The 20,369-nt window shown below is 42.5% G+C and overlaps 1 protein-coding gene across 1 annotated transcript in view; it reads right to left on the bottom strand.

The window, feature by feature from the left end:
* Window positions 1-1,498: 1,498 nt before the first annotated feature.
* The window catches only part of KATNAL2 (katanin catalytic subunit A1 like 2), a 63,962-nt gene continuing 45,091 nt past the window's right edge, over window positions 1,499-20,369 (bottom strand). Inside the window, exons 13-16 of the mRNA XM_008691668.2 lie at window positions 18,011-18,121; window positions 4,575-4,737; window positions 3,564-3,666; window positions 1,499-3,048 (exon numbers count right to left, since the gene is read on the bottom strand). Of these exons, the coding sequence (XP_008689890.1) occupies window positions 2,909-3,048; window positions 3,564-3,666; window positions 4,575-4,737; window positions 18,011-18,121 (517 nt within the window). The 3' untranslated portion in view covers window positions 1,499-2,908. The remainder of the gene's footprint in view (window positions 3,049-3,563; window positions 3,667-4,574; window positions 4,738-18,010; window positions 18,122-20,369) is intronic.

The following is a 20,369-nucleotide window of genomic DNA, read 5'->3' on the forward strand; positions in this document are numbered from 1 at the left end:
ACAAAAATCAAGGAATAAAGAAGGTAAAACTCAAAAGGAGAGCCCACAAGAGGAGATACCAGTGGCCGAGAGGGCACAGTGATTTAAAGGATAGAAGTGGATAGGTTGTTGATAACAAAAATCTGTGCGAAGAAAGACAACCAAAACTTATCCTGTAGAACCTCAAAGGTTAAAGGCTTAGAGACACTAGGTAGAGAGGAGGTGAGGTGTGAGGTAGGGTTGAGAAGCAAAGAATTAGTTTGAAGCCGGTAAACAAAATGGTTGGAGCCCCAGGAACCATGAAAGTGAAGACCTTGGGGAGAGTGGGCATGGTGGTGAGCCTGGGTGAGCTACAGGGCTGCAAACGGCGACTCGGTCTATCTCCACTTATTCTAGAAGAGTTCCTGGTTCCTTTCCCCTTAAAACACCAGGACCAGAGGGTATGGGAATGGAATAACAGTTTACCTGCTATTGGCCTTTTGGAAACTAATACTGATCAGTATCTAATAGATCAGAGAATATGTTGCAAAAAATCAGAAGAGATACTTCAAAAATTAAGCAAATGATAAAACAAGGCACTTAATTCCTGGAAAGACAAAACCAACATATAAAGGAAATGTAATTTTGATTCACTAGTGGCTCTGCATGAACAGTATGTGTTCTCATAGAAATACCAATTATTAAGTAAACCTAAAATCATAACTGTTTGATGATGGGGAAAGACCTGTGTATTTGGTAGGGACACGGCAGAAGGATGAAAGAGCTACATTTCATTTCATGCAAAGCAAGAAGTCATTAGATAGAGGAGAAAATGGATAAAGAAGTCACTGAAATACAGCGTGACCTACAAACATACTTGCCTAATTATTTGGAGACAAACTTTCCAAGGGAAAGAGGAGGATTGAATATGCGATTGAATAAGACGGAAGTATTACAAAGATGAACTTGGAGATTCTTAGGAGGAATGGAGGAAGGATGTGGAGGTGTGTCAGGTACATAGCTGTGTGGGAGGCTGTGTGTATTTATTATGAGGGGTGGCAAAACCACGCTTACCCTGACTGGAGTAAGGAAAGAGCAGTGAGCTAAACAGGGCCGAACATTGGCACAAAGCATGCTATCCACAGGGGCTTTCTACTTTGCCCCTTTTTACCTGTTCACTTTTAAGTACACACACACAAATGTATCTACTTTGCAACCACAACAAATTAGCAACAACAATTGAGGTTCCATCCAAATGAGATTTTATGAAATCAGAAAGGATGGTAGTGGCCACAAGCTAATGGACTAACAGCTGCAAGATATGTCCACTGACAGCCTGACAAAGAAGATGACCCCGGGACACCTGGGTGGCTCAGTCAGTTAAGTGTCTGCCTTCGGCTCAGGTCATGATCCTGCGGTCTTGGGATCAAGTCCCACATTGGGCTCCTTGCTCAGCGGGGAGCCTGCTTCTCCCTCTGCCTGCCGCTCCCCCTGCTTGTGCTCTCTCTCTCTCTCTGACAAATAAATAAAATCTTAAAAAAAGAAAAAAAGAAAATGACCCCAAAACACAGGAAGCAGATGCTGGAAATTGAACAGTACAGCAGTCTGAGGCCATTTAGTTTGGAGACTTCGACATCTAGGCTAACGCTAGTGCTGGATAGTGTAAGACCTTCATGATCGTGAAGAAGCTTAAGTTTAGCGTATACTAAGATGAAATGTCTTTGTTTATTTTTAACTCCTTATATAGGTGTATTTTCAGTTTGACTGCATTGCGCATGAAATGGCATTTTAAAAAGGCATTTGAGGGTATTCTGCTCAAAATAACCAGTACCCCCCAAAACGCTTTGTTTTTGTTTAAAATTAGGGTAAAATCCTTTGGAATATTTAGCTATCCAAAATGTCCCTTTTCCTGCAAGCTTTTCTTCAGAGGAGGAGTGTGCCTTGCAGGGATGAAGAAAATGAGGTGAGGAAGGGAAGAAGGAGGGGACAACCACAGGTAAGTTCTAGCCGGGAAGAGGGGTGGTGGCATCACTTAGCGGCATTTTTCAGGGGTTGAAAGTAGATGGCTCAGATCGTGAATTTCTGAGGGAGATGCTTCCAGCTGTTGACCACCGCATAAGGAGATGTGGGGGAGCCTAAGGGCAGGGAAGACCCAGGACGACTGTTCTGGAATCTCAGGTTCCCCATCCTAAGCTTTGGATCCGCGGAGGACCTGTGGCGGTGGGAAGAGGGCAGAGCACAGGGGATGTGGAGAGTCCAAAGATGATACTAGGGGCCAGAACTCCAAAGGCTCAGATGAAGCTGGTGGTGGTGGCGGCAGCCCTGCTGCTAGCCCAAGACTCCAGATGCTCCCCTGAGGCGTAGCAGCAACCTCTGCGGGGGAGCTAGTCTGCTAGGGCTTTGCTGCTGATAGAACTGGTTGGGGTCAGAGTTAGGGAGAGCTGATGACACTCAGGATGTTATCAGAAGAAGCACTGCATGTCCTTCCCCACGCCCATTCCTAACCACCCGCAAGCCCATGAGCTGGTTGGATGGTCTGTCACACTTAACTTCTAATGGGCCCCCCAACTTGGAGCCACTGTGCATTCTAACACAGCTTCCCAAACTAGGTCTTTTTCTTCGAAATGAAAATACCAATTCACAAACAAGGAACACTGTAAGAATCTGTTCATCAAATTGTATGGAGTCGAATTGTGAGAAAAGTTTCCATTGCGTGACTGATAGCATATACACCTGTAATTAACATCTTCAGTGTTTTGCTGGCATCAATCAGGAAAAATTAACAAGAATATCTCTTTTTTCCAAAATAGTACAGTTGTTCAAACGAACTCAGTCTTCAAGGATAATTTTCTCTTTTCTCTCCCAATCATTATGCTCTTCTCCCGCTTACACTAATAAATTGGAAGGCCTCTGTGGTGGTCTCTGTGGCCAGGTCAGGGTAGATGTGATTTCATACAGACTCGAACTCACTTTGCCAGGCCGAGTATCTCTGAGTCAGATTCTTTGCTGAAGGCTTGGTGTGAGCTAACACATCTAAGAAGTCGGCAGTGGTCACTGTATCCAGCTGGATTCCAGGTAAATTGCTGTTCTCTAGATAAAAACACAACAGTAACAGCGCAGTAATTGACCTTATGGTGATTCGTGCTCTTGAAATGCTAATAGACTTTTTTTCAAGACAATGCATAATGCAGCATTCTTAATGGTTAATGCAGCAAAAGGCAAGACTAAAGAGAGCTGGAGGAGAAATTCTTTAATGTGCAACTTAGCCCCTGAAGCCCAGATAAAAAATATGACTTAAATGTATCGTTATCAAGGTAGTGTTTAAGAGTTATATAGTGCCGCAAATGGATCCAGCCCAACATCATACTGTGCCAGAGAAATAAAAGCCTGAGCCCTAAGGAGTTTATCATCTGCGGCAAAGTTGATCCAAAACAGAACACCACAGAAGAGATGAGTTGAGTACGTGGAGGACAGTTTGACCAAAGAATGTGTTTGCAAGTGCAAAGAGCCACTGAGCACAGGAGCAAGGCTCCATCTGCTGGTGAAAGTTGGATTTTTAAACAAATTTCTCTCCCAGAGCACCTTCGCTGTGATCCCAACCATACCTGACTGGTGATTTTCAAGTGCACTGAAGATCTTCCTCATAGGCCGCATGGCTGCTTCCCTGCAGACGAGCTTAATGTCTGAGCCCGAGTAGCCCTCAGTCTCCTGAAACAGCCACAGACCAGCCGTTGGTCAGTAATCACAGTGCTGGTGATGATTACGTTCTTATAGGCAAGACCCAGTACGCAACTAATGAGTCATTGAACACTACATCCAAAACTAATGATGTGTACTATATGTTGGCTAATTGAATTTAAATAAATTGAAAAAAGAGCCCTGTTTAGAATCTGTATCTGTCCCCCACGAACACCACACAAAGATTCCCAGATCTATCATGTTTGGGGGTAGAGAGGCTGCTTACGTGTTTGGATAACCTGAGAAGCTGGGCAGTAAACAACTCCCTAATGCCATCATGCTGGAAGATGCTGGTGAAGGACCAGACCACCCATGGTAGCCTAATGGGGTCCCTGTGCCCAAATTCAGGGATGATCAAATTTGGAAGGCACTTGTGTTCTTGTGAATAAGATCATACCTGCCTTTGAGGAACCTCAGAGAACATCGTTCAGCTGTTCATCATTCAGGTGAACAGAGAATATGTTCAAGTGTCCACTCAGAGGAGGCAGTGACACCAGTGACCATGAGGGTAGCAGATATGTACCCCCATTTCCATTTGTAGAAGATTTGAATCATCCCGGTAATCCTTTGTGGTATATCGGTTACCCGTTTTGCAGATGTAGAAACAGACTTAGAGAGTCAGTGGTTTCCCTGAGGCCACACAGCTAATAAGGGGCAGGACCAGGATTTGACCGTAGGTTCTGAGTCGAAACCCTCTACTATTTCCACTACATGGCATTGTTTCTCTCTGCTTGAATGAAGACGCGCATTGCTGGGCAGCTCAGGTCTTTTCTAAGTGACTCAAGGAATATGCCCCAAAACAGCTCATGAGAGGACCCGACCCAGAAGATTCGTGTGGTGGCTGCTTGGCCTGCAGGTGCTCCCTCCAGGCAGCTTACCTGGCTCAGCACGCGGTACTCCAGCTCCGTGCGCAGCTCCAGAGCCCTGCTCTTGCTCACGGGGGGCAGCCAGTGGTGGATCATGGCTTGCCTGGCCTCCCGGCTGGGGAGATCCACCAGAATCCTTTTCTCCAGGCGGCGTAACATGGCACAGTCCAGCTCCCTGAGATCACGTAGGAAATGGAGGAACTGGTTAGAGTGATCAACTCACTTCTTAAGCAGTAACTATATTTTAAGAACAGTTTACCGTTGTAGGAAGCCATTCTGCATTTTACCTGTTACATCTATACCTGAGCGAACAGGAAAATCACCTCATGTTGTTTGGGAGAAAGACTTGGTTAAAAAAAGAAAATACATCCCCAAAATACCTCATGTAAAGGAGATCATTTTAGGTGACTTAATTTGGGGGGAAAATCCAACTAACAACAGCCACACGTGAGCATTCCCATTGCAGACGTACCATGAATTATTCAGTCTAAAGCTGCCAGTGAGTTATTATTCCTGACAATAACTTGGGCACGCTGGGAAGTACATTAATTCTTCCCAAATTCTCATACATTCTAGAGTGAATGACTGTCTCACGCCATTGCTCTGCTGAACTCAAAAGAGCAAAAGTTCCTTCCAGGGTGCCCAACGCAAGTGTGGCCCTTTGAGACCCACAAGCCTGCCCCTCCTAAAACACTGTCAGGTCGGGTTTATGCAGTTTCGCATCTGTGAGCCAATTCTCTAAGTTCTTAATATAAAATTTCCAAACAGAAAAGTGGAATAAAACAATGGATATCCATAAACCTTCCATCTTGATTCAACAGCAGTTAATATTTCATCATATCTGCTTCATATCTATTTATCCAGCCAAACTATTTCAAAGTAAATTACATCATGAAATCTCACCCCTAAATACTTTAGCATACATTTCCCCCAATAAGGACATTTTCTTACATAGCTTCAATACTATTATGACACTCAGCAGAATTAACACTGATTGCATAAAATGTCTGATGCTCATTCCATATTCAAATCTCTCCAGTCATCCCCAAAATACCTTTTCCAACCCAAATCCAATCAAGAATCATGCATTACATATGGTTATATCTCTTAAATCTCTTATAATCTAGACCAGTCTCCTTGCCCTTTCTTTAGACTTTGCCTTGACCAAAATAAGACACATTCTGGACTCCCCTGATGTTTTCCTCATGGTATCATGTAACTGGTTCCTCTGTGCCCTGTCCTCCAAGATGGAACATAGATCTAAAAGCTTAATTAGAATCAGGGTAGTGATTTTTGGCAAGTATATTTCATAGATGATTTTATGTTTTCATATTCATTACATTGGGATCCACATGTTGGTGTGTCCCACTATTAGTGATGTGGTGTTTAATTACTGGGATCATCTGATGACCACAGACCACTCCATTGTAAAGTAAACATCTCTTTGCAAGTAGTAAGTATTCTGTGTGCAATACTTTGAAGTTTTTTTTTTAAAAGATTTTATTTATTTATTTGACAGAGATAGAGACAGCCAGCGAGAAAGGGAACACAAGCAGGGGGAGTGGGAGAGGAAGAAGCAGGCTCATAGCGGAGGAGCCTGATGTGGGGCTCGATCCCATAACGCCGGGATCATGCTCTGAGCCGAAGGCAGGCGCTTAACCACTGTGCCACCCAGGCGCCCCTGTGTGCAATACTTTGGCACTGTGTAAATACTCCTTTTCCCATCCCCTTTCAGCTAGTGGTTTTAGCATCTGTTAATGATCTTTGAATTGGTTATTTCATAAGAGTGGTACAAAATAGTGATTAAATTTTTTTTTCATTCCAAATGTATTATTTGGCACTATTCGGTAAAATAGAGCTTTCCCTCATTAAGGGGGCTCTTTGATTACCCTGTATTACCATCCCTATTAATAGATCGTTTTTAGTGTGAGTTTGTGAACTGTTTTTATGTTAAAATTTCAGGTTCCTAGAATGGAGGGAAACATCTCTTTGATTTCCTAGTATAGAAATGAGGCAATGCTTGTGTGTTGGTCTGGCCTAACCATTAATAAAGAGTAACAAGGAAAGCATCATCACCAGATATTTCTCATTCATAAAGACACAATTTCCAGCGCATCTTCCTGTTCTTCCTCATTCTGAATCTCTGTCCTGATATTCCCTTTTACATTGAAAATTGAAAACATCCTTTCGGAGAGCATATGTGAATCCTAACTTGGGGTGACTAGATTTCTTTAAAGATTCTGTCTTGTCTTTACCTGTTGTTCCTCCAGTCCTGAGCTGAGACTCCATAGTGTGAGGGTGCTTCGCCAGCAATAACAACCACCTATTGCTTTTTTGCATTTGCTTTGTACTTTATCGGTCTCGCACTGTTGAAATTTCATTTCATGTCAGAGACTCAGCCTTGCCCCTCTATGCAGCCATTCCCCCCTCTCAAGGCCAACATTTCTAGTTAAGGCACAGGGTCAAGGAAATGTTGCAAAACTCTAGGAAATTTTTTTTTTTTGTATTTGAAATATTAATAAAAACTGTTGCTTAACTAGTAGTTCTAAGCGGCAGGCACTGGCTTTAGCATTTTACAGATATTAACTCACTTAATTCTCACAACAACCCTACAAGGTAGGTACTATTTTTTATCCATTTTAAGGGGAGGCAACTGAGGCACAGAGGTTGAGTAGCTTGCTTGAGGTCAGAAAGCTAGAGAATGGTGGCAGTAGATTTGAACCTGAACAGTGAGAGCCCAGAGCCTGTGCCTCGGATACTGGTCTGATGCCAGCACGGTAAGTGCAAGTAGACTGCCGACTCCTACCATGGTGAAATTTCAGGACCCCAAGAACAAAGAGGATCGTAAAAGCTTCCAGAGAGAAAAAACAGATTACAGACAAAGGATCAGTAATAAGACTTCTCATCAGCAATGCAAGACATTAAAGGAAAATAGAGTAATGCCTTCAAACTTCTGTGGAAAAGTGATTTCCAATGTAGAAGTCTATATCTTGATCAAACAACTAAGAGGACAGAGTAAAGATATGTTCAACATGCAAAGCCTACAAGTCTTTATCTCCCATGCACCCTTTATCAGGAAAGTACTGAAAGACCAAAGGGAGAGCCTAAACCAAACCAAAGGGCTCCATGGGATTCAAGAAACAGGAGGAAAAGGACATCTCCAGGATGATGAGGTGAGCTCCCACAGTCTCCTTCTCTACTGGGTACAGAGGATCATCAGGTCAGTTTGGTGTTGGCAAGAAGGTTCTGGCAGACATGGCTCCAAGAAGATGAAATCGATAGAATACCTGGTATGTCTGAATGAATCCAGAGTGGATTCAGACAGTAGAGAGTTGTGGCTGAATGGGAGGAGATGGTGGGAAAGGAAAGGAGGTGAGGGAGGGATAATTCAATAGAGGAGAAACCATTAAATTCACAATTTAGGAATTCAGTTCAGGTCAGCAATACTGACCACTTGCCAAGTGTGTTGTTACTGCTAAGTCTTCAAAATACAGAAATTAATGAGACACACTCCCTCCTTATGAATAACTAGAGGCAATACTAGGGAGGTTTTGACCTTGGACTGCAGGAGTGTTTGTCCTGTAAACATCAAAGATAAAAATGGGACTTGAGATCGGACTAAAACCCAGGAAGGAAACAGAGACTACCCTGAAGGAAATTGCAGAGCTGGGGGCCACAAGCTGTTGCTGTATTTCTTTCAAGGCCTTGCCTTGGACCAGCTGCACCTCCTGCAAGGACAGGGGACTGCAGAAGGAACGTTCTTTTGTAGGGGTACCTTCTCCCGGGTCTCCCCATCCCTTCTGAAGTGACTTCTTATTGAAAAGAAGACCAGATCCTCAGAATGCCTTAGGAAAATGGAGTCATGCAGGAGGTGGGAAACAATACCTCACTATAGATGTCTATATTGATCAACTAATGCCCTAAAGCAAGAGATTTACCTCAAAACTGCTTGTGGGCACAAAATAAGTGCAACTCTCTGACAGCCAGGTCTGATGGATGCACTTTTAATGACATCAATAATAATATAATCATGCAAGGGAGGAAACAAAGGACAAATGGAATGTACCCAGGAATTACTCTTTATGCCAATACAGTTATATGAAAAAATTGAATGTGTGGCAACCAGAAAACACTCCCTTTAGCTCTTACACTTTGATTGTTGACTAGTTGTTCCGTTCTCATGTCTCCTTTATTTTGCTTCTCGGGTACCTTCATCACCTCGAAAAACACAAGGAACCAGCAAGAGTGACATGAGACCTGGCAGAGCCTCACAAGGCCTCAGGCCCGGGCTGCTGGGCCTGTGCTCACTGGCCTCCCAGACAGCCTCCTGGCCCTGAGACCTTGCACCCGAGCACCCGGGGTTCTGCGCCAAACCTGAATTCAGGGCCTCTCCTCAGCCCTTTGCCTGTCTCTCCTGTTAAACCGTGTGGTTCCTGGGACACAGATAATTCCAAATTTTACAGAATTTGGAAACAGAACGTAATTCTGTTTCATTCAACAGTTAAAACATTATTAAGTTCAAACTCTCTCAGCGTGGCAGGAGGAAAGGAACCTTCCATTTTGTAAGCAGCCTTCGTAGTACGTCTATAACCCACATGAAGGGAGTGATCATGGCCGCCCTTGAAGAGCAGAGTAAGGAACTCACTATTCTGCAGTAGAGCCAGTGAATAACGGGGAGCCAGTGAATAAAGCATTAAAGGTTACTTCGTCTCCCACAGTGAACCCCACACAAGCTGACTTTTATCTGCATTTCCCATGTGGGCCAAACTGGTCTGTTTGCTGTTCTCGGAGTCCCCATTCTGCCATCCTTGTTGAGCTTCTACTCAGCAATTTTCGCTTCCTTTGTCTACCAAGAGCCAGGTCATTTCACAAGTCCAGTTCAAGTGTGCTGTAGTCCATGAAGACTTTATTTTCTTTTAAATTTCTGTTCTCAGAAATGGCCTCCTCCCTGTACCATTGTATTTTACTTGTTTGTACCATTCACATAGTACTGGCTGTATCCCCATCTCAAGTTATCTGTGTTTATATCTCATTCATCGTCCATTAGATAGCCAGCTTCCAGAGGCCAAGGATCATGGACCATATTTCTTGAGTTCCCCATCCAGCCATCACGCAGAATACTCAGAATAAGTGCTCAATAAAGACTACTTGGATGAATGAATGAACTTTTGGTGCAGGGCTATTGGCTTCATGTAAAACGGTCTGCTTCCTTAAAGCCCAGCATTCATTTATGAAGGTTTATCTGCTTTGTTGAAAATTAGCATTGTATAGTCATTAGTTCTAATTAATAGAGAAAATCAGCATCATCTCGGGCAATGGGAATAAAACTTTCTGTTTTCATCTTTAGTGAAAATAATAGAAACAATGATTTTAGGGGATGATTCATCAAACTCACTTGGCTGGGCAATGCTTTTGAAGATGAATTGAAAGATGTAGTCTCGAGGCGCCTGGGTGGCTCAGTCGGTTAAGTGTCTGCCTTCGGCTCAGGTCATGATTTCAGGGTCCTGGGATCCAGCCTCACATCAAGCCCCACATTGGGCTCCCTGATCAGCAGGGGGTCTTGCTGCTCCCTCTCCCTCTGCCCCTCCCCTTGCTCATGCATGCTCTCCCTCTTTCTCCCAAATAAATAAGTAAAATCTTGGAAGGAAGGAAGGGAGGGAGGGAAGGAGAGAAAGGAAAAGAAAGAAAGAAAGATGTAGTCTTCGTATGGAGTCTCCAGCCTCTCCTCTCCGGAGACTCCTCATTCTGAGGAGTGAATTTACAAGCCCCAGACAAGAGGATCCAGTAGGAAAGTCTGGATCAATCAGTTCAGTTTATGCCCTACTGATATTTGGGTTAAGAGCATCATTTCTTTATAATAAAGAGTAAAAATTATTTCTAATTACTATAATACCAACAACGAAGATATATTCCCATTATTCCTGCCAGCAAATATATTATCAATAATTGATTTGTAAAAAATGGGAAGATTGTTTGCAGCAAAGTGAAGAACTCTAGATATCCAGAAATCTCTTGTTATAAAGCCCCTTTAAAAACGATGAATTATAGGAAACGCTTTTTGAATACACAATAAATGAGCCCACAAGGAAGCAGGGCCAAAATTCTTGAGGACTAAAAATGAAGAGGAAGCTGAAAATCAACACTGAGCATTTGAAGTTGAAGCTGTGGCTGACTTGGGGTGTTTGCCTCTTAGGTACAAAAGATTTGGATCTGCAAGTTTACATGTGGGATGGCATAGAAGGCCTTGGGCACATTCAAGATGGGAGGTGGAATCAAAGCCCATTACATAAAACAACCAGAGGGCACATACTCTATGAAAGGGTGGGTCAGGAAAATATGCCCACTGCCAAGGAAGGAACAGGAAATCTGTCTGTCTTGCACTTTAGGGTCTTCCTTTGTGATTCAGAATACAGACCTACCCTCATTGGCATGATCAGAGAAACCTTAAGCTGAGAATTAGCTTAAAGTGGTCTAAAGCTTGACACAAATATAAATTTTCTCTGGAAGCACACATGCAAGACTCACAGACAGAGTCCCCTTCATTAAATGTAAGCTCACCATCTAAAATTACAAGACCTGTAACAAACCACCATGTAATGAGAGCAGGAGAAACTTAACAGAATTAGACTCCACTGGTCTGGAGCACAAAATGATTGTGTTTAAGATGTATAAAAGATAAAAGGGGATCGAAGAGAAGAGACCTTTACTTCTGGCCGAGCTGGAATAGCCCATCCTCTTAGAATCAAAAATCCCTAGACATAATGCATCCTACAAATGCCGGGAAACACTGAAGGGTGAAAGGAGGAGGAGGACAGACTGGGCCCCTTGGGACTTGAGGGATGATGTGGCAGTGGCTTCTCTGGGTTTTCCTTTTGCCTCTCATATATCCCCAGTGGGGCACTGGAGACACCTAGGCCCCAAAACTGCTAACATGCACAGGCAAAAGCCCATTCTCTTTATACAAAGGACTATGAAAACCTTTTGATAATCCCTGCTCTACTCCAGCCAAACACTGAAGAAAATATCTGCTTCCCACCTATAAGTATCTGCGGGGCTGAGCTGGGAGCTGAGTCGTGGTGGGAGGAGCATGATCCAGCAGGCTGATGCCATCTTAAAACCCTCAAGAAAAAGAAAAAAATCAAATAAATTATGGCCTACCCATAAGTGGGATTCTATATGGAGTTGGGTAGATTTTCAAACTTGTCCATAATATATGAAGTGAAAGAACAAAAAATGCAGGCCATACAAGAAAATAATTTGTATCCATAGGTTGATCACAGTTTATATCATGTGTGTGTGTGTGTGTATACACTGCACACACAAGAATCTGGGAAGATTTCTATTTACCAGGGTGCATTTACAGGGGACCATTCACTTTCAAGCAGTACCGAAGTATATACTATATTTTTAATGAGTATGTGTGTATTACTTTTCTACATAGTCAAAACAGTAAAACTATTTCTTCTTTGGGGAAAAAAAATTACCGTGGAAAGCTACACAGGCAACAAATGATGATAACTACACCATTTTCTCCAGAAGGTATATACAAAGAGGCTAATCCCTGTGTCACAGTAGTAAAATTATGAGTACTTTTTTCTAGCTCTCAAATTTCCCATAAAACAGATATACTGATTTCATAATTTGTAAAATTTGGTTTTAAAATTATAGTTCACATGTCAACCTGCACCATTAAGAAGAAAAAAGAAATGCCACGGTAGGTTGAAAAGAGGTTGAAAGAGGTTCTGTCTGGTGGAACAAAGCAAACAGAGTAAGATGTGAACAGGACAAGGGCAAGGTTACCACTAGCAACCTCCCGCTTAGCCAGTCCTGTGCCCTCCCCACTGCACCTACCCAGTCCTGCACCACACCTTTCTTTCCTGGTTGTGTTAGAATCACCCGACAACCTCACGTGGAAGATCATGGACTTGATATTGTTGCATGGGATAGTGATGTTATGTATGGGCAGAAGCAATTTCAAGCAAAACAGTTTGACCACTGGTAGGCACAAAAATACAGTGAACAATAAAAAGCCTGCAAGCATGACTGAATGCAATTGCAGTGAAAAAGATGCAGTCATCAGATCAGAGTGAGTTCACGCAAACCACTGTTTCCCAAAGCATTCTCAAATGGAACGTTGGTCTTGTGAAATGCTCCTTGAGGAAAGGATTCTGGGGTCAAATAAGTATGGAAAATACCGCTTTCTCATCACTTTCTCATAGCTTCTTTTGGAGAGTCACAACGCACAATAACATCCTAAAGGCACTGAGAAGTCCTGTCATGGAGGGAAACCAGTTGAACTGTCTTTAATTCAGTATCTCTTGAATTTATTAGATCACTAGGTTCTATCCTTTGTATAATGCTTATTGACCTATGGCAGACCACTCTCAGAGAAACGTTGATCCAGAGGGTGATGATAGCCAAGGCGTGAGGCTTTCCCCTGGAGCCTGCGAAATGCATGGAGAGATTGTAGGAAGAACAGGGGTTATGTGTGCTCTCTTCAGTCCCATGCACACACTTTTATAGAAATATCACACCAGAGAGGAGACAGCTCCTATAGGAAGAAGTCACTTTACATAGGTAAATTCTTGCACGTTCCCAGTGCAATAATCTCCTGGATCTTATTCTTTCTTCTGAACATTAGGATTGGGGTTTGTTTGTTTTTAATCCAAAGTTTGGTCATACTCAGTGTTTGATTTTTAAGGATAGTGAACTTTCTAGCCCTTCTGCAGTAGTAAATAAGAGATGAGTTTCATCATGCTTCACACATAAAATTTTCCCACCGTATTTGTAAAACATCTAAAGATGGCATTTGCCTTAATGGCCCTGGTCAGTATTTTCTTTCCCTCTAGACTCTTAGGCCTGAGTTTGTGCACACTTAACAATGGAAGTGGGTCAAATTAGCCATAATCGTGCTCACTAAACATTTCTTACATGGCTGTTATTTTAATGATAATATTACAAATGCAACATTTGTTATTCTCCTCATTGCTTATTTACACATCAAATGACGCAGCCACACTGTTATTTCTTGCTTCCTTCTGGTCCTCTCTGGGATGCTGTAGCTGAGGACAGGTGCTCCTTGGAGGAGAGGCTGCACACCATCTCACTGCTGAGAAGGGAGAAATGACCAACCCTCTAAGAAAGAATGGACTGCCCTGCCCAGGGAAAATGGTAAGTTAACAAGTAGTAAATGAGAGCCTTGTGCCCTGAAAGATGCTGTAAGTGAGAACTAACACTAACCAACCATGAAGAATCTCTTTGGAGATTTTAAGATTGGGTTTTTATATAGTTTGGTATGATTTAGTTATTTCCGGCAGAAGGACAGTCTGCTGTAATCAGATAATTTTGCTCCCTCATGTAAGGCCCTGAAGCCAAGATAAAGGTCTGTTCCAATAGCCTTGAGAAGAATGCGGTATTTCCTCATACACGGACTTGGGCAGTATGTAGCAAGGGGCTTACAAACCATCCACGTCCTTTTACACAGTAATCCTACTTCCGGAAATTTGTCCTAAAGCAAAAAACCAAATTTTGGTCACAGATTTTTATTCAAGGAAGTTCATTTCAGTGTTATTTATAATAGAGAAAAGTTGGGAGCATCATATATGTTCAACAGGAAAGGAATGATTAACTAAATTGTGGTATATTCACATTTGGGAATTTTGGACAGCCATTACAAAATCCAATTTTCAAGGATTATTTAATGACTTTGGAAATGTTCTCACTATAATGTTAAGTAATGAAAGCAGGACACTAGTGGGAATACAAAATGTACAACCTCTATAGAGGGAAATTTGGCAATCTCTACTATAATTTCATGCACATTAACCCTTTGACCCAGCCATTCCATTTCCAGGAACCTCTCCCAAAGATACACTGGCAAATACACAAAGTGATATATGTGCACCATTATTCACAATAGTAAGAGTAGGAATAACCCAAATGCCCATCATCAGGTGATTGGGATAGATTATTATATGCACAAAATGCAACATACACAGCTACAAAGGGAGTAAGTAAGAACTTTCTGCTCAGAATATTTTGTTAAGTTAAAAATCAAGATACAGAACAATTTATATAATATGCCACCTTTTGTGTAAGTTAACCAAACTCAGTTATTTCTTGGAGTTAAAAAAAAAAAACAAAACCTTGAGAGTTCATCTGTGGGGCATGTGTAGTTTGTCTCTATATAATGTCTGTCACTTCTGTTCAGTGAGTCTCAACTGGGGATGATTTTACCCCCCAGGGAACACTGGGCAATGTCTGAAAGCAAGTTTTGGTTGTTACGATGGGGGTTATGCTCTTGGTATCCAGTGAGGAAAGGCCAGGGACGCTGCTCAGCACCACGCAGTGCACAGGACAGTCCCCACAAAGCGTTATCTGGCCCAAAATGTCAGCAGTGCTGAGGTTAAGAAATCCTGAATTAGCACTTCCATCTCAGGCCAGGTGTGTACCATCTTCCTCGTCAAAAATGTTGCTGTCATGAGAGGAGTTGTCTTATTACTGAGAAACTCTGTTACATAATACAGAATATACCTACATATTAGGATTAAGTAAATGTTAATTATATTAATGGTAACTAAGATTTTCACAATTAGAGAAAATGTACAACTGTAAAATCCAATAATTTAACTAAAGCTCTTGTAGTTTTAAATTTGAAGGGGAAATACTAGTGTGAAGTCATTATTTGCTTCTTTTTAAAACTATGTATTTCCCTAGTTCTGCCTGATCAATAGGCCAAGAAGCGATGGTAACTCAGTTAGCAAGGAGCACCCCTAACTGTGAGATTGCAATCTCTAAATATTATTTTTCCCATCAAGGGATACAATGAGTGCAATCCAGACTATTTAGACTTATTACAGGACAGTCTCCCTGACAAGTCAATGGCAAGTGGGAAAAAAAGGGGAGGAGGTCTGTTCTAGATTAAAGGAGACTTAAGGGAAAAACCAGTAACAAAATGCAAACCTTATTTGGATAGCAGCTCAGTAAATTAACTGTAAAAAGACATCTTGGAACAATCTGGGAAATCTGAATATAAACTGGGTATTAGATGATACGGAGGAATTACTGTTAATTTTGTTGGGGGTGGTAATGGCATCGTACAGTAATGGAAGAAAATGTCCCTTTTTTAAAAGATGTATACCGAGGTATGTTTGTGAGAAGTGACTTGACAATAGGATGTGACAACTGGGATATACTTTAAGGTAGTGCAGCAAAACGAAGCAGGGGGCAGGAAGAGATTAAATCAGTCGGGCAAGGGGCACCTGGATGACTCAATCCGCTAAGCTCCTGCCTTCGGCTCAGGTCATGATTTCAGGATCCTGGGATCAAACCCCGTGTCGGGTTCCCTGCTCAGTGGGGAGTCTGCTTCTCCCTCTCCCTCTGTGCTCTCTCTCTCAAATTAATAAATTTAAAAATCAATCGGGCAAGATGTTAGTTACTGAAATTGGGAAATGGTGGGTGCTTTTTCCTCTTCTTTACTGTCTGTTTGGAATTTTTCATAATAAGTTTTTTTAGAGTCCAGCATTGCTCAAGGATGGCTCAGAAAGAACATATCATTCCCAGGGACATTGTGATGATGCAGGCAAAGCTCAAAAGCATGTGCGTATTTGCTGCCCTGATGAGGGGCAATTCTTTTGGAAAAACTTTCTAAGCTTTAATATTTGATTGATTGCCTTTTTTTTCTTCTCTGATCATTTCATTTGAGGTTTACTAAAAACTGATCACCTCAGGGAAATTGTGGCGGCACAGTAACTTCCTCCACAAAGTCCTAGGTATTCACTGGGAGTAGAAGCTTCTCTGTTCCTGTAGAAAATGTGTCAGTCCCCCTGGGGGGCACAGACATTCCCACAGCCGTGCACAGACCTTTCCAGCTGACTCCCGCGTCACTTGGGACAGGAGTAAAGTGCTTGTGATCAACCCCATTTCAAACGGATGAAGCAGTGGAGATTCTTTCTCTGAGGGATTTCACAATCACAATTAAACGACAGTTTTCTGCTTGGACTTCACTTTTATATTTGTACATAAATAGATCTATCATGAACGCATAAAATGCTGATCACCGTACACATTAGTGAAGTCTTATAAATTTGAGGGAAGGTGGAACCAGGTTGAAATTAGAAATATATTTCAAATAACAGATTACACGTGCACATCATCTCTTTTCAGTGACTTCTTTTGGAGCTTAGGTGACCAGCAAGAGAAACAATAGAAGAGTTTCTCTCCTCATCTTTGTGGAAACAGAAATGGATGGGGTAGGGGTGAGGGTGGAGAGATTGTGTTACTAGTCCCAACTCTATTGTAGATTTGCTATTGACTTTGGGTGGATTGACCTTCCTTGACCTTGTCTGTGAATGGCAAGAACAGCATTTCCTCATCTGTCTCCTGTCTTACTTGCGGCTCGAAAGAAATAATGTATGTGAAAATATTCTTGGAAGTGTAAAGGGATTATAATTATTTTTTAAATATACTTTCCAACTAGATATTGTTTTTCCTTAGTCAGCCTCTCTTATTTCCCAATTCCACTTCTAGAATTGTTCTTAAACCACTCTGGGATACAGTTTGAATAAAAGACTCTGAGAGTAGATTATATTTGCAATTAGAGATTATTTAGCTTCCTATTTACTATGCAACATTAAAGATTTTCCTCCTAATTTAAGAAAAAAGTTTGATTTTAATACTGTTAAAGTATAAACGTATTATTTCTGGAATATTCCTTGAATCCCACCTGAAGACTTCAGCATTTTATAATTCTCTGCCAAAGCCCTGCTTAAATATAGTAAATAATTTGATTTGAAACTCAAAGGTCCATTTTATTTTTTTTTAAAGCCTTTATTTATTTGAGGGGGTGGGGGAGAGAGAACACAGCAGGGGGAGGGACAGAGGGAGAGGGAGAAACAGACTCCCCTCTGAGCGTGGAGCCTGACGGGGGCTCAACATGAGGCTTGATCCCAGGACCCTGAGATCATGACGTGAGCTGAAGTCAGACACTTAACCGGCTGAGCCACCCAGGTGCTCCAAAATGTCCATTTTAAGTATTGTTAGTGGTAGGCCTGGTCTATGTTCCTTCTATTAAGGCAGGTTCTTTCATGGAACAGATAGCGAGGACTGAGGACTTGACCAGGAAAGACTTCAGATTAATCCCCCAGGGCTAGATCCAAACAATGAGCCTTTGCCGAAAATGCCCAACATAATGTCTTCAAACGTACTCAGTGGCTCATGAAAATGTGTTCAAGGGGCGCCTGGGTAGCTCAGTTGGTTAAGCAAGATGCTATTTCAGCTCAGGTCATGATCTCCGGGTTGTGGGACTGAGCCCCACATAGGGCTCTGTGCTCAGCGGAGAGTCTGCTTGAGATTCTCGGTTCCCATCTCTCCCTGCTCCACGCACACATGCACTCTCTCTCAAACAAATAAATCTTTTTAAAAAAATATAATGTACTAAGCTCTCTTACCATGGCAGGTTAGAGGCTGCCAGGACAAACACGAGATCTTCTGAGCGAGCCAGCCCATCCATCTGCACCAGCAACTCTGTCTTCATCCGAAGGCTTCCTTCATGCTCTCCCCTACAGAGAGACACACAGGTGAGATTCTCCCCAGACATGGAGCCCTTGCTTCCAGGACAAGAGTGGCACTCTCATCAATGATTCGGTGCCGGTAGAACAGGTGACCTGCCTCATTCTAAGGAGCCACTCGTACTAGAGTTGGAGGAAACAAGCAGTTTGGTACAATTTTCACGTAAAGGGTGATAGGAAGGAAGTAAATGAATATAATGATGATATTGGAAAGGAAACCAAAGGCTGGCAGTGAACTAGAGAACAGCTGAAAGGTAGACAGTAGCCCTGATGGACTTAATGCAGCCCAGCGGTTCTACCTGCAGTACTATTTGCCCTTGGAACAAATGGTGTAATTGAGAAGGATCCTTTCATTTCTGTAGCAGGCATCAAAGTACTTTTATATACAGTATTTCTTTTAGTATAATTTGTGGATATAATCCATTAAAGAGAGATGAGCTACTACAATGAATCTGTTTCCATCTCTCCTAATAAGACGACATGGAAAGTATGCTTTCCTCACACAGCAGATTGGGGCTGTCTTCTGTGCAAATTCACCCTCTGAGCCCCACCTCCACCATGCCAAAGACCCTCCCAAAAAGAAGGAGCTCACTACCGGACCTAACAATCTGAACTGGCTCTAAATACTGACTACATTCAGCAGCCTCTCGTTCCTCTTCACTTGTACAGATTGAGGTAAAAGGACAAAAAAAGTGCATTTCTTAGACAACACGACGTTCAGCCTCTCATCTCTGCGAGTGCATGGTGGCCGCATAGATTAGCTGTGTGTGTTTTAAAGAACTGTGCCACTCACTCTCGAACTACCTTTTCCTAAGAGAGAGGACAGTCTCTTACAGTAGAGTTATATATTTATTTATTCATATATTTATATATGTATATATTTGTTTATATATTTATATATTATTTATATATTTATTTAGCATTTACTCTTAAGTATTCTTTTAACATCATATGACCCAAGAAGTCTTCAGAGCACCTGCTCTTAGTCCCTGAGCCTTTGAAGACTCTAGTGTTAGGGTCCAAGTTCCAGACAAAGAAGCTGACATTCAGTGCAAAACCTGGAGCACACAAGGATAGTTGATGAAGTTCCTAAATTAGCACGTTCAGAGCTGTGGGGAACCCTGGGAATGGAGATCGACAAAGCGAAAGAAGAACAAGTGCACAGGTCACTACGGTAAGGCAGGCCACGTGGGCTGGGTCTTTGCAGAGGGAATGACCACTAGGGTGCTCTGTCTGGTGGGTGCCCAGCCGGGTGCCTGTGCACCGGTCTGCTCCCATCAGGTCCTGGATAGAGAGACAGGGTGTCCCAGCCTGGGGCTGACTAGCACCCATTAAGCCATGGCAGTTGTCCCATTTAAATCAATGCCATCAATGCTGGGCCTCTTGGGTGCATCTTAATGGTTGCTTTGCCGTTAGGAAAATGATTTTCAATAAGTAAAATTTCATAAATTATATTGTAGTTTTACGTCCAAGAAGCTAAATATTTGCCTTTTATTACTATTAGTTCTGCCTTGATAATGGACCATTAGAGGCCATTAATAAATGCAGCCGGGTTGCAATTTCCCAGAGACCTGTTTTTCGAAACCAGGTTTAGTAAAAAGTTTCAAAGAAGAATACTTCTGGCGGAGACAGAAAGACTTTTTTAAAGCGCACACACACACACACACACACACACACACACACACACACAGAAGGCTCACTGCAGTCTGAGATGTGTTCTTTTCTGCTGGGGACATTAAGTGGACACTTAATCTTTAGAGATAACATATGTGACATATTTAAAATCCGACAGGCTGAGCCACAACCTGATGTCACAGAGAAGTGGTGGCTTCCCTGGGCTCACACCCCTTGTCAAGGGCTGCCTCTTGGGACTTGGCCTTTGCAGCCCCGTTCCCCACAGGCAGCCCCTCTGGCTCCAGAGGACGTGGTCACAGGCAGCTATTTTGAGCCAGCAAGACCGTTATGGCAGCCTGGGATCATGGGGCTGGGTGATCTTCGGGCCTGAAAACCACTCTGTGGGGAAAGGGGGAAGGGAGGATGACATTTCCTCCGGTTATAAAAACTACTTAAATCAGCTGTTCAGTTAACAGGATCTAATTTAAAGACCTTTCCACGTGTCTGCAGAAAATTTGTGGGCTTATTAATAGGCTCATTCTGCTGGTAAATGTCGATGGGCTTCCGACCATCAAACACACTTACAAGAGGGGAGAAGTGATGACCAAAAAAAACCCCTGTCTGT

Source organism: Ursus maritimus, unplaced genomic scaffold (genome assembly GCF_017311325.1).
Source record: "Ursus maritimus isolate PB19 unplaced genomic scaffold, ASM1731132v1 scaffold_18, whole genome shotgun sequence".
NCBI classification, from domain to species: domain Eukaryota; kingdom Metazoa; phylum Chordata; class Mammalia; order Carnivora; family Ursidae; genus Ursus; species Ursus maritimus.